Here is a 15,226-nt window from a genome sequence, read left to right as displayed (position 1 = left end):
GAGGAGAAGAATCCCCTTCTGAAGGATTTGAAATCTCAGGTATCCACGTGCCCATGCAATCCGGATTACTAGGCCAACAGAAACCATCGTTATAACTTCAAGATGAAGCAGAGCCAAAAACATGGCTAAACGCCAACCCTTGATTTACCTTCAATTTACCATCTGGCAAATCCTCCAGCTTCTGTTTATTGTGGGGTGACAGCTAACTGCATTTGCCCATCACTCAGAAATTAACATATGATATTGTCCATGACAACACTAGAGCAACACTAAAAACTCAGTGATTAATGATCTCATGAGTGCTTTGCAGCTGCTATCGTCTAACAAACTATTTCCAGAGCTTTGCTGATAAGCCAAGGCACTGCTGATGCACAAGCAATAACAGAACTCAAAAAATAAATAAATAGAAGAAATGCTTATCTTTTTGAATTATGACAATCAAAGCATAACAGTGGCCTAAGGGCTAAAGCAAAGTTTATTTTAAAGGTATGGATGTGTTCATCAGTTCTTTACTTTCAGTGCATACAGGGCATGTAGTATGTGTGCAACTATATGGGTCCATGTATACCCGTATGCGTATACTCACATTAACAAAGGTACACAGGATTTTTTAGTACACGTCAGTGAATACATACATACTGTAAAAGCCTACCTCTAGCACGCACATGATAGACCTGCACAAACACGTGTAAAACATGGTGAGGAACGGCAAGTTAATGGTCTAGACCAGGAGTGGTTTAGGTACACTGATACTAGTTCAGTCTCTTTATACATGCAGCCTGCATAAATGTATTCCAAGCGGTAAAAAAAATTACATGGCTTATTTTAGTATTTGAGATTACATGCACCTAACATACCTATGGGGATGCCTATTCACACATATGCATATGGGGCTAGTTTAAACTGACATTGTCCTTCCTGTAACTTCTCTATCACACCTGAAAAAAGAATATGCTAATACCATTTAGTGCAGAGCTGAACCTTTAGGACAGCAATCAAACTGTGAGGGGGGAAAAAGCAAGCTTAAAGCTTTTCAAAAGTAAGCAGATTTTTATTTCCAACAACAAATCTGTCCTCAGGGGTACATGCCTAACCCTGTATTTAGTTACTGGTTGCACTGCAGAAGCATTTAGAAGCATCAGCCATGGGCTGGGTTCCCTTTTGCTGGGTACTGTACAAATACAGACAAACCCCATTGTCTTTGACCAAAGGAGTTTGCACTTCAATCCTTTATCTTACTACCTAAAAAATTCAGGTTAGGTGATCCGTAATGCATGGCCACATGTTCCAGATACAGCTTTGGAAAAAGTTTGTGATCGTTATTTCATTTTTCTACTATTCTCATTTTATGCATTCACAGTACGCACTGTGTTAGGGAAACTTGAATACACTCTATTGGTTAAAAAGATGCTGCCACCAAACCATGACTCCTGTGTTTTATTTCCAATTCCACCACTCATTTATAGCGTGACTTTGAATATGTCATTTATTTGCCTATTGCACCCATTTGTCTAGCTGTAAAACATGCTGAGTGAATTGCGGTGAGGCTTAATGTCCAAAATGTCCATGTTCTCCCACAGAGGCAGAAGAAACACTCTTCTATTTGTATTACCGTACTGCATCCATCATTGCACACCTGGTTCTCCTTACGTGCAAAATATTACTGGCACTAATAGAACCTGACATTTAGAAAGTATTTCCACATGAAGCACTGTGTGGAAATTAATTTTCACTGTTAAGAAAAAAGTTCACGTAGGCACTTACCAAGAAATTGTTAGTACATTGGCAGTCATGACAAAGAAGAATGGTGATAAGCTAGCAGTGATAACCTGTTAAATTGAAAGGAAAAAAAAACACTTTGTGAACTTGTGAAATGAAAACACAAATGAAAACTGAAATACTTTTGCTGAAATCAAATTTCTGCATGTGCAGTCACTTTTTTTTTCCTTTTGTTTTCTTAACCATTAGATGCAATACCTAAAATAGATGGTCAATAGAGAGGAGGAACCCAATGAGTCTGTGCTAAATAGTGAGACATTGCTAAACACGGAGCTTCCACTCCTGCCCAATCTTCCTCCCAGTGTAAGTACGGAGACTACATGGAGGCACCTCCCTCCCCCCCCGGCCAGTGGAAGGCAGGCCAGAAACAGTCAAAAAAGACCGAACAGACAGGGACACACGAGCTGCACAGCCAGCTCAGGGCAGGAGCCTGACTGTGGGGTATTGCTGGGAAAACACATGCAAAACATCCTGCTCGTTAGGCTGGGAAACCAAGAGAGAAAATAGCACGACGGTCACGCATCACAGTTCAATTTTGACTCCTACAGAACCCGGGACACAGCAGAGGCAGGACAGGGAACCAGAGCAGAGGATCCCTTGTCACACATCCCTGATACGTATCTTTGGTTTTCCCCTGGAGTGGGGGCTCACTTTTTCTGCTAGCTTGGAGCTTTACGGTATTGCCCATGTTGTACACTATTGTGGTAGGCAGTTGTGCAAATACTTGAGTCAGATGAATGGATAGTTCATATCAGGAGATATGTCTGGGGTTGTATTGATACCAGCAATTTGATTGCTGTGCAGGAATGGAGTGGATCTGCAGACTTGAGCAAGTCCATCTCCTGCCTCATTTTCTCTGTGCTATAGGCAAATGGAGAACAGTTAGGGTATTATTTAAGGTAATCTCTAGGAAGAAAAAAAGCCATCTTCTGCATCACTGAATCTCCCTAAAGCAGAGAACATCCCCAAATAGGCCAGAGGAGGCACTCACAGTATAGTCCCCATCAAGCACCACCGCGCCTGTGTGGTGTTTAACTGTCATTGCCTGGTCTCACTGCCAGCTTTAGATTATTGTCCCCTCTCCAGCTACCTCTTAAGAGTGGGGCTGGTGAAGTGACATACAACCATTTTTTCTTCATCCGCTGCTGCTCGTGATCCTGCAATGATGACAGTCGAGGCAGAAGCAGAACCCTGCCTTTTCAAACGCAGCCATGACAAATGTAGCGGGTATTGACCAACAAACTGTTAGTCCAAGGTCTGGTGCACAGAGCCTACTCTAAAATGGCTTTTGCTTCCCCACTGCACATGTAGTAGTGTTTTAACAAGTAATAGATTATGGAATGAAGTTTCTGCTGTCTCCCCTGGGAGTCAACTAGACAAACAACGATTAGGAAATCTTAGCTGATAATTGTTTAAACGTTTTGTTTCTTAATTTCAACTTTTTCCTTGGGCAATTTTGTATTATCCTAAATAGTTCCTTTCATTCCTCGGTGCTTGTGTTTCCCAAGTATTTGTAAATCACTACCAAGTCTTCCTTTCCCACAGGCATTGCTTATGCTAACTGTTGACTGAAAATCAATCCCTCCATCTAATGACTCTGTCACTGTTCTCTGAACTCTTTCCATTTTACATTATCCATCTGGCAACAAAATGTCCAGAACTGTGTGCAGGCTGCAGATGTGGTAGCTCTGTAGCTGCTGAGGCAGGGATCTGTTACAAACCATTGTATGTCGGGATCTGGCTGTTTCTGAGATCGGTACTATGAAAATATCAAGTCATTTGCCCCTAGCTTCTCTGCCCAGGACACTTGGGTGTAATGAGAGATTAATAATATAAACCTTCTGAAGCTGCATTCTGAAGCTGCATTGTTTTTCTTTACCCTATACTCTATTCCTTTTTTTTGGCTTCTCTACACCCACAAGCACGTTTTAAGCTCTCATTCTCCTCAGAAATATAAGGCTTTTCAAGCCTGGGATCTGACTGCTCAGCCCAGCCTGCTGTCGGCAAAGAAAAGCGAGCAGGTTTCCAGGCCAGGTGAGCCAGGATGTGCGATGAGGGACCCTCTGCTCCGGTTCCCTGCCCTGCCAGGATGTCAAGAGGAAGGGACCAGACTCTTTTCAGTGGTGCCCAGTGACAGGACAAGGGGCAATGGGCACAAACTGGAACACAGGAAGTTCCGTCTCCACACGTGGAAAAACTTCTTTACTTTGAGGGTGACCGAGCACTGGAACAGGCTGCCCAGAGAGGTTGTGGAGTCTCCTTCTCTGGAGATATTCAAAACCTGCCTGGACACCATCCTGTGCAACCTGCTGTAGGTGATCCTCCTTTAGCAGGGGGCTTGGACTAGATGATCTCCAGAAGTCCCTTCCAACCTCTACCATTCTGTGATTCTGTGATCAGCTCAGCCCCTACAGCCTTGTACGTATACATACAAGCAAACATACGACTAAATAGATGCACCCAAAAGAGACTGACAGAGGAGAAGGAAAAGTCACAAACTGACAGTTACTTTTCAAAACTCAGGAAGATGATATTAAACTGTCCATTTTTCAGGTCACACCCTGGCCTGTCTCATAGTCACCTGCAGCCAGAGCGAGCTGACACCTACTCCAAACCGTGGAAGACAACGATTCGGGAACGGAATCTTTCATGCACTTTACCTAAATACAGCTCCTAGGCTGGATATCCGTCAGTTCAAATGCAGCACTCTAAAATACATCCACATCTTGCTCTAGCAGGCTGGATTCTCCCCTTACACACCTTGCAGCAGCTGTGCTGACCTACAAGGAACTATTTCTCATTTACATCAGTGTGAACGATTGTAGAATTAACTGCACTAAGCTTATCTTAGGGTAATACTAATTTATTACATAAAAATATGCAATATTCATTACCAAGCATGTAAACAGGAACTAATGAAGGATGGCAGCTGTGGTATCTACGGAGCATTCTTCTCTAAGCTGTTCTCCTGAAACAAACTGAAGTGCTGTATTTGAGAAGTGACACAAGTTAAAGTTGTGTCACCCACTCCCTTGTAGAGTCCTGTTTATTAGAAACTTGAGAAGAGGCCAACAGCAGAGAAACAAGCATTTAAGAAGCCTCTGAAAACCAGCCTTATCAAAAACAATACACCATTCTACTGCAGTCATCCCAAACCTCTGCAAAAATGCAGGCTGTATTGGACTATTACAGCAGAACATTGTTGTATTTTTGAAAAATTATGTAAGAGTCTCTCAGTGCCAGAGAAACAAAATGTGGGTTGGAAGAGCACATGAAGTAAGTGTGTGGAAGAAAAAAAACACACTGAAACAAAAGGAAAACAAATTGCTAAAACGTCCACCTTTGATTGTTTATCTGAAAGAGGAACACATTTAAAAATGAAAAACAAGTTTTCAGGGAAACTAACCATATAATTTGTTCCAGGGGAAGAATGTAAAGTCTAGGGACATAGTTCAGAAGGTAATTTTCCTTCAAGTACATTTCAGCATTTTCCAAAGTGTTTTAAGTGCACTCTAAAAAAAACCAAAACCCCACCTACATTGATGTTCTGAATGTCCTTTAAAAAAAACAAACCACAACACACTAAGTGCAGTAATATCTCCTTCTTCACTTTAAAGGTCACAGTTGTCCTCCTAAGCATTCAGACGCCTTAGGAAAAGGAATGAGCTTGCAAGACAAAAGAAAGCAAATAAAAGGGCAAACTAAAGTTAATGATTTCCAAATATATTTCGGTGCTGAATCTTTAAAACTATGAGGTGGAAAGGGAAATTTTAATTAGCTATAACCAGCATACTTTGAACAAAGGTCCCCAAGAATTTGACGTACAGTCGGTAATTTTACCAAATGATACAGACTGGATAGTTGAACCAGAACAATTTTAGAAACAAGAATAAATCCATGGACACTGCCTACTTACTTGCTTAAAAGAATTGTGACCAGGCAGTACAGCAAAAGCTATTTTTAAAAACATTCATACCGTGAACATTTCTACAAAATTCTGACACAGCTTTCAGTGATTAGGAAAAAAATCCAAGCATAGCATCATTTAACAAAACATTTCCATGTGAGCTGAAATTGTTCCTGAGAAATCATTTCAAATCTTTCCTTGAACAAAAAAAAGAAGGAAAAAATACTGTTTCTTAAAATAAATCACTCTAAATTTAATGTGTCACTCCATTGTACTGTGGAAACAAGACTCATTTAAAGGAACACTTTATTAAAACCTATTTGCCTTGATCTCAACTATTTCTATAGTTCCAATCACTGAATTATTTACAAGTAATTTTATAATCAAAAATCCTGGCATTTCAGAGTGTATTTGTTATCTCAATCAAAATCAGTTCTAGCTCTTTACAATGTGTATCAGCATTGAAGGAAGAGTATCCTTTTGATGGATACTTATCTGGGATGAGGTCTGTGCATAAGAGGAGAGTGGGCTGATCTCCACTGCTGGAGGACACAACTTGCAGAAATTCATCAGCCCTGCCCAACTTACCCAAGATGAAACAGCTTCTCCAGTAATGCAGAGAGCCTGCTTGAGCTAGGACTACAGATCCCACTAGGAAAGAGAAAGAAGATTAGAGAAGCACCATTTCAAGCACAGGGAGAATGCTGCAGGACTGCCGCAACAAAGATTGAGCCCGAATAGTTAAGTAACGAAACAGAACAGATGGGACTTCTTTACACAGCTACTCTAGTACAGGGAGTGAACAAGAACCAGGAGGGAAGTCAGAGGGCAACCCAGCCCTGTGGCTGGATTGTGCCACACAGAAGCGTCTTAAAACAGCAGTCCTTTTGCAGGTTTGTACCATAAGTGGGGCTGGACCCACCAAGAAAGGGTGGGCCAGCAGAGAAATACAGACTCTTTTGTCACCTTACAACCTGGTCCCTAAAGAGGGAAACACAGGTTGTGAGATCCCTGCTCCAGTTTCTGAATAAGAGCAATGTAGTTTGAGGAGATTCAGTGATAGGAAAGACCTGCTCATTGTAAACACCGAAACAGAAACAGGAGAGGCTGAAATCATTGTACCTAATGACCACAGACATGCAAAAGCTCTGGGGTTTGTGCATCAGAGAAACCATGGCCATCAAAGATAACTCATCAGAAGTTGATGGTGAAGCTTTAAGGAAGGATCATGAGGAATCACTTAGGAGGAAAAAAGTCTGTGCTTCCTCAGCAGTGTAATGCCTATCTGAAAGGCTGAGCTTTGGATACGAGTACACCACAGCCAGGCAAAGCAGAGGAATGTGGGGCTCCAGAGTATTAACCCACAAGAAGTGGGACTGTCAGAAGCTTCAAACTTCTTGGTTAGAAGAGATTCCTAGATTCAGTTCCCCACAAAAAAGGGTGAAAACTTGAGGCATTCCCATCAGACTGGGAACCAAAGACAGGCCTGGATGCCATATGACATCCCACACACTGCTTACACCATCATTTACATTTAAAAAGCTGCTCTGAAGGACAACACAGTGCCCAACCTCAGGATCCAAAGTGAAGGGAGTCAGTTCCACAGGTCCAGAGTTTGCTCCTTATCAGGCTGAACTATCGGCAACAAGAACAACAACGGCATCGTTGAAGTGCTGGGTAACAGACTAAGATTCATAAAGCAGAAATATCCTGATGTGTCCAAGAACTTGTTGCACAGTAGGGATATAAAATCACCCTAGGAAAGAATGTGCTGTCATGCATCTGCATTTGTAAATTCGCTTTAGTGATTCATGAGTGGAGGGAGGCACTATTACCACCACCTTTAAAGAGTTCCCAAGGAACTTTGATAGACAACCACTCAACTCATGATGTGAATGATCCCCTCCTTTCTCCTAATCACATTATGGTCAGACAAGTAAAATGTTCAGAAGAAGAAGCAAAATTTGGTTCATAAAATTTGTTTCCAAAAATTAGAAAAAATGAGAAATTAATTTAGAATTAGAAATTAATTTAGTTTTATAGAAAACAAAATGAAAAATAAAGACTGTTTGGAGAGTTCTTTGCTGAAGGACCTTAAGAACAGGCAAGATCACTGCTGAGCCAGCTGCCCTATTAGATCTATTTTTTAACCACATGACATCAGAGAATTCTGGTAAGTCTTGACATGTGGCTTGAAGACAGGAGATGGCATCGTAAGGGTTCCCAATCCTTGACAAAGCAGAAACTTGGATCCAGGGAGATACAGAGACGCAGGACTCTGCATTCTTTGCTGCCTTGCCTTCTCCACTGACCAGCTGTGGTTATCCCAAAGCCTCTACAGTGTCAATTCTTGATTGGTTCAAACCAGCCAGCATTGGCTAGATAAATGTGTCATTCTTGACCAAGCTATCATTGATGCCTTCTATCCCTGACTTTACAACTACTTTAGAGAAAGATTTTCAAGCTGCAAAAGCTGGCTGTAGATTTTGAGCATCTAGCATTTTTGAGGTGTTCAGGAACATGTTGTTTATATAGCCAAGAACATGGATGAGGACATTTTCAAAATTTAGATTCTGATTTAATCTTCCTATCTGGAATGGAAAGATATGGGGGATTTAGTCCAGACATGACCGTGATTTGTTAATATTACAACTGTACTTGTACATACCATATAAAAAGTATGTTTCCTCTGATTCACTGTTAAACTGCTAGAAAGTTAAATGTCATAGTTCTTGCTGTAAGTGAACACAGAATACTTTACAAAAGTTTTCCTTAGTTTGTGTACACAGAGCCAATCCTTGTAACCTCACTTCCCCAAACTGCCAAAAACTCTGTCCTTACAAAAATGCATATTTTTTCCAAAGAGAGTGTTTTGAAACGGCTCATCAAGTTCACTCACTGTTCAAAATAAATCATTCTATTTATCATCAGGTCATCTTCTCAAAACATCAGGAAAAAGCTTCTGATGTACATAACCTTTTTTTTCATTCTACTGGTGGAATTAAAGCAATGTCAAGCTTTTTATAGACATAATATTTGTTTTGTCCCTCTTCTGCATGTTTTAACCAGCTGCTAAGATAATCATCAAAAATCACCAGGGAAATGGATCACTGTTAGTGCCACTGAAAACAGCTACATCAAGATAATCCAGTACTACCAAAAAGGCAAACATTACAGCAGGCAAACATCAGGAACAAAACACATTCTTCTGTTTCTTGAGGGAGGCCACTGAAATAATTTCCTAGATTTCAGAGTTACATCTCTTTCGTATATATGTCTACATGTACGTATGTGCACACAAAATGTTATGTCAGGTACGGAGATCTAGCAAAAATGAAACAAAAATCTTCAGAAGAGGAAAAAAGGAACAGTTAGTCTTTAAATGCCACCTTCTGTATTCATTCATTCCCATGAATTTTCTAAGTATTACCACACTACTCCTTGTTTACAAACATTTTTCATCTCAGCTGGACTATGAGCCATTTCTGTCTAGCTCTCCTCTGCTTCACTACATCCAAAGCTAAGGCAACCAAACATTGCCAGATGGGGAACTTCTCTGCACCTTAGCAAGAATACTTTGATTCAGAGAGATCCAGCAGAAACAGATGAACAAGCATTTATTGGGAAAGCCAAATACATGGAAGAACACTGAGGGACCTGGATCTCCCCTGTCTAAAGCCTGACTAAAGTGGTCCAGCATGTACTGACAAGTCTTTTTGAAATGGCCCAGACTTGAGAGCAAGTGCTGACTGTGAAGTTTCACAAACTGCAGAAAGTCAGCAATGAACAACGAGAATCACCAATGACCCCCAGTAAGCTCACCACCTGCGGACAGCTGGTACAGTCACTGGAAACCTGCTGTAAATCAGCAGCAAAAATCTCTGCTAAAGATGACAAACATGGTACACATCCCCCCCTCACAAGAAAAATAGGATGGGACTAGAACTGAAGTCAAGTACAACTGTATTGCTTGTAAATAGGGCAGGGAAAATTAAATACAAATGAAAACATGAAGAAAAAAAAAAAAGAATATACTATTTTTCTCCCATTGTCATCAATCAAACTAAAGCACCGTTAACAGCTTCAGATACTGTGCACAGATCTCCTGCAACCTATACAGCACTGAACGAATCCTGCACACAGAACCAGACCAAAATCAAACCAGCATTAACTGTTTAATTTCAGGTCAGCTTTGGGGATGATCTACCATGGAAATAAAAACTTCCCTGGAAGCTTTCGAGCATACCGCCTATTGCAATGAGAAGGCTTTCTGTGCAATCTGGATAATTTCTAGAAGTTTGAAGGCTCCTTGTAAACCATCTTTAGAGTGCCAAAGCCAATCTCTGGTTAAAAGAGATACAGTAAATGCGGGCAAAATTCCTCCGACCAACTCTCCTGTAAAGCCTCCTTCCCCTGGACACTGATTCAGTTGTATTAATCAAATACAAATCAAATTAATCAAATACATTGAAACAAACTGTAAGAGTTTTCAACTTTGTTCTAAGGGTCTGTTGTTACCAGTCAAAAGGCAAGACAAAATATGCTGCTTAACCTACTGGCTTCAGCTGATAATACAACCCCCCTGAAGGAGCTGTACTAATAAATCCACCACCAAGGAAAGATTTTAAGCAGAGACACAGCTTTTTCCAAGGAATGAAGCTTTAGCCTTGAACCACCAAAATAATGGCTCTTCCCAAAGGACGCAGCAATGCCATGAACCTGCCTGAAAAGCTGAGCAGCCTAAACAAGGGAAAGAAACAATCCAAAGTGAAATACATTGGAGAAAGGGGGAAAGCAAAACAGGTTTTGCTCTCAGTTCTGCTCATTAGTTTAACTTGAGCACGTCTACTGAATTACCCTCACAGCCTGACCAAAGTGCAGACATGCCCTAAGGGTTTTCGTTCCCCGAGAGACTTAACTGGAGCCTGTCAGTCTACGGAATCAGCAGACAGTGCAATGAGTTTGCTCATGACAGCATACTTAGGTGCTCATTGCTCACAGGTGGACTCTGCTCAGCTCTCCAGAAGGAAGAAAACCCTTTAACCCTCCCTGACACACACCCTGGATCAAGAGGTGCATGGGCCTGGGCAGTGTTATTACTTAAATGATAAGTGATGCTGGCACCATGGCAACGCTGGCACCATGGCAACGGTGACAGAGTCAGCAACTTCGTGATCCACACAGCTTTGATCCAGCCACACGGAAGTTGTACCAGCAGCTGTAAATTTCTTTGCGATCCTTTATTTCATGTTTGCCTAGATGCCTGCACAGATCTCCAGCTTCCCTAATGCGCATTTTTCTCAAAGGAGGTTTGGTCACTCTCTTCTGCCCTTTCATTATTTATTTCTCTTTATTTTTTTTCCACATTATTAAAACAATAATGGTAAATTCCAAGGGTTCTTTAAGAACACAGTTAGTTCCGTGTATTGTGACTCAAAACTGGGCAGTGTTTAAACATGCCTTAGCAGTCAAATGCCTAATGCTAATGATAAAACGTAGTTCTAGTATAAATGAATCTATTGGGTTTTCACAGCAATTAACTTGTGACCTAACTTAAAATCAGCTACATGTTGCATTTAAAACATAAAACATACTAAAAAAAAAAGAGGGGGACAGTAGATCAAATGACAAACGCAACCAGCAACTTGCCCTCTAAAATGTTTTCCGAACAGAAGCAATATAAATGCTCACCTCTAGCAAAATCATCAGATATTTTTAAGGTGGGGTGTGTTTCTTTTACCTTACCAATACCCAAAACAATAATTCTGTATCACAGAGGAGTATTTCTATATATCAGCTTTTCAACTGCTATAAGAAAGCAGAGTTCTTAATTATCCCTAGTATGCATTTAGAGGGCAAATATTCGTCTGCATTTCTACGCCTAGATACTCATACGGAATTAGGTATCCATCCTCTACTTTCTATTGCATTTATGAAGATTTTTCTCAGTGCTGTTTTCTGTACGTTCTTTTCGTTTCCAGGATGAGATGACCAATACAACCAAGACACTGATCCTGCAAGCGCAAGATTGAAGCAATACGTGGTTGTATCAGCTTCCTTAAAGTCATTCAGCATCCTGTTTTATCAGATTAATGCATTGCCAAGGATTTAATGTATAATCCTTTCAGATTAGTATGCTACAGTAACTATTTTTTAACCCCGAGAATCACGTGAATGCCACAAGAACTGCTGAATCATTGTCTAATGTCATCATTCTCTTATTGCTCATGAGACAAAGGTGGCCAAGCTATTGTTCTTGCACCGTATGCATCTCATTAGCAGTTTGGCTGTGGGAGAAAATGAGCCATTAGGGCATACTGAAGTTGTGGTTACTAGGTCATTCTGGAACCCAGCTGTATGCCCAGCCCCATCCTACAATGCAGAAAGGGCTCAAAAGAGCCCATCTGTCTCTTGCCTCTGAATAACTTCTTAGAGAACCCTCTGCCTTCACCTCTTTAAGGTACAGCTCTCAGCCATACAGAGATTTTAGTGTATAGCTAACGGACAGGCTTTCTGATTCTTGGCGATAACTTAATTTCCTTGGTTCTGCACTGTCTCTTTTTTTAAACCTTACAAGAGTCACCACAGAGAAAGATACAGCAATTATTTTATGTTGCAGAGACACCTTACAATAGTTAAGAAGAGAAAGTAAAGAAGGATATGTGGGTTACTGAATGTAATTAATAGAATTTGTGTAAGAAAAATCTCTTATAAGAAATAGGATATCATGGTCATATTTACAATGATCAAACATGAACAGGACAAGACCTTTTCTTTTCAGAAAGCCCTACATCTATCAATGTATAAACATACATCCGTAGACACATTCATATATAAACACATACTATATATAGCACAGAAATATATAAACATACATCACTGATGAGATAGGACTGAACTATTACAAGCACATCATAACTCATTTTGCTTTCCTACAAAATGTTAAAGATATCCTGAGAACAAAACCAAAACTCTTTGCCCCTTGTAAAATACTAGATTTGGTTGAAAATTACGGCAGCTATTTCTTTTTGGACAGCAAGTAACCACTCCACCCTACCTTCACTCAAACAAAAACAACAGAGCTTCTGGCATAATAAAGAAAAAGCCAAAACAAGAAACATTTGCCCTCTGCTACTGAAGATAATGGCCAAAGCATACACTTCCCCTTCCTATGACTAATGAGATAGCTGGTGAAGTGCCACCAACCTCCTACTCTAAAGTGTAGAGTGGTTATAGTACAGAACACAATTTTAACAGTGCCTCCATTCATATTTAAATATTTCTCTTAATGTGACCACTGAAAATGTAATGCAGATACTGTTATTACTCTTGGTGTTCCGGTTCTGTATTAAGGAGACAAAAGGAAAACCCTGCACAATTCACGTATGTTCTCCCCAAAGCATGCTTAGCTGATATGGAAACACTATCAATCATGATTCAAACAGGTGTGCACCAGACTAACAGCATCTGTTCAGGTCAGTTCTGCAAATGAGAGGCGCAACGCACGCAGCTGAAGCTTTGTCAAGCAAGGACAACAAAAGTCATTTAACAAGGGATATGAGAAGACTTCTTTCAGCCAAATAACTTTGATTGACTTTGCCAAGAAGTGCTTTGTCCATTCTTGCTGTTACAAGATTGACTGTTCATGCACCTATATTTGACCAAAAGCTGAAATACAGTTGTATTTCCAGGTTATACCAAACTTAAGACCCAACACCTCCTGTTTCCAGTAAATGCTTCATGCATTGTAATGCTTAACTGTCCTTTTCCTCTGTCATTTTGGCCTGTCAAGGACTCTGTTTTCCTTATATGCTGCCCCATTACTGCAAAGGCCTTAAACTTCTCCTGCCAGTCTCTCCCCTGAAACCTCTGAGCTCCGAAGCTGACAGGGCAATGTCATTCATCGTCTTGTTCTTATTTTATGAATTATTAAATATTTGTGTAACGGAGTAAGCATTGCAACAGCAACAACAACAGCAGTGAAGTGTTCTACCTGTTAGGGTCATGGATACCAACTGGAGTGGATCAGTGTTTAATCAAGTATTGGTTGATGGTAGAGAATTCAGGAGATTTTATGGTCTTTCCTTAATGCAGCAGGTCTGCACTCCATGTACACATCAGAGGAAAAGAGGGATCTGCTCCTTGACCTTAGCTGATACAAAACTTACATCCTATGGCATGCAGTTTATTAATCTTTCCACTTCTGTCCTAGAAAGATTTCCATATAATGTCTGCTTCTGCTGAAATTACTAGTGACCCAGTCACTGAAACCTTTTGAGCAGATCTGAACCTGTAAAAAATATACACCTCTCTTTTTACTTTTAGTCAGTCAGTTATCTCAGTATTATCTTCTGTTTGATGCCCTGAATTTTACTAGTAAGTAATATGCTATATTGGGTTAAAGAATTATTTCTTCTGATTTGAAAATAATGGCTTTTCAGTTTTGGGGAGTGGCCAGCTGTTGTAACGTTCCGCCACTGTAAAACACTGCAATAAAATACACTTCATCTTACATTAAGCTCGGAAAGAGCTAGCTTTCTGGCATTTCAAGTTATTCTTCACCTCATCTAACCCTTATGAGATCATGAACTAGAGATTACCATAAAGAGACAGAGAAGGCTGATAACCCAGATAAGACCACCGTGCTTTTCATTGTCACACTTAAGTGGCAAATTTAACAGGCAAACCGACAGTTTGCTACATATAAGCGGCACAAAAGGAGTTGGCTTCTTGGGAAGGACCAAGCTCAGCATCTGCCTGTGTCTGTCTTCCTCCCAAGTGCTAGATGCCAGTGGGTGGGCCAGCAGCCATATCAGGCAGGAACTGTTAATAGAACTGCCCTGCAGTAGCAGGACCTCTGACTAAAGGCAGGAGAGGAGGTGATTCCAAACTCCTCACATGGTGGCTACCATGACCTCCCTCAGCGGTGGCTCAGCTGGCATCCACAGGAAAAAAGAAAAAAAAAAAAAAAGAAAAAAAAAAAAAAAGCAGGTTCCAGCAGGCAGAGTGTAAAGTTGCTGGCAGCTGGGGTCCGTGTGCCAAGAGCAACCATATCTAGGGTACCTTGCTGAAGAGGGGGGTGCTGGGTAGGATGCTGCGCACATCCTCAGCAACTGCTCTTTCCATGCTAGATTGCCTGAAGGTCTCAGACTGAACACTGCAAATTGAGGCCACTGTCCGTTCAAGACCTGTGTGGTTTTTTGAGTGCATCTTTAAACCTCTTCTTGTGCCCAGTATCACTGCTGTAAGAGAACAGATTCTACACATGCTGCTTTACTTACACACGGAAAACACAAATGTTGCTGAAAGGGTTCAAGGATGTTGTCAGAACCAATGAGGATGCCTAGCTCAAGGGGAATATTTTAGTGAGAAGCAATATAATGCATTTTTCCATTGTTAAAATCTATAGAAACACCTGAAGTGCTTATGTTCCTTGTCAACATTACCACATGTAAAAGGTTTTTCTGTCATGACTAACTCAGAACTCCGTGGAGGATATCACTAGAATCAAAAATAGTATAGGAAACGTCAGGATGTGTA

General features: G+C 40.7%; 1 protein-coding gene across 6 annotated transcripts in view; it reads right to left on the bottom strand.

The window, feature by feature from the left end:
* Positions 1-15,226, bottom strand: part of SLC35D4 (solute carrier family 35 member D4) — an 82,593-nt gene that overhangs the window by 26,580 nt on the left and 40,787 nt on the right. For 2 of the 6 annotated variants that reach the window (XM_075744254.1, XM_075744255.1), the window contains exon 14: positions 1,765-1,829. The exons of 3 other annotated variants lie outside the window; for them this stretch is intronic. In XM_075744254.1, coding sequence (XP_075600369.1) covers positions 1,765-1,829 — 65 coding nt within the window. Of the gene's footprint in view, positions 1-1,764; positions 1,830-4,128; positions 4,758-15,226 lie in introns of those variants that run through there. One more of the 6 variants, XM_075744256.1, reaches the window with a different exon arrangement.

This window comes from Balearica regulorum, chromosome 2 (genome assembly GCF_011004875.1).
Source record: "Balearica regulorum gibbericeps isolate bBalReg1 chromosome 2, bBalReg1.pri, whole genome shotgun sequence".
NCBI classification, from domain to species: domain Eukaryota; kingdom Metazoa; phylum Chordata; class Aves; order Gruiformes; family Gruidae; genus Balearica; species Balearica regulorum.
Note: the sequence above shows the minus strand (reverse complement) of the source record. Positions and strands in the feature narration are given on the sequence as shown.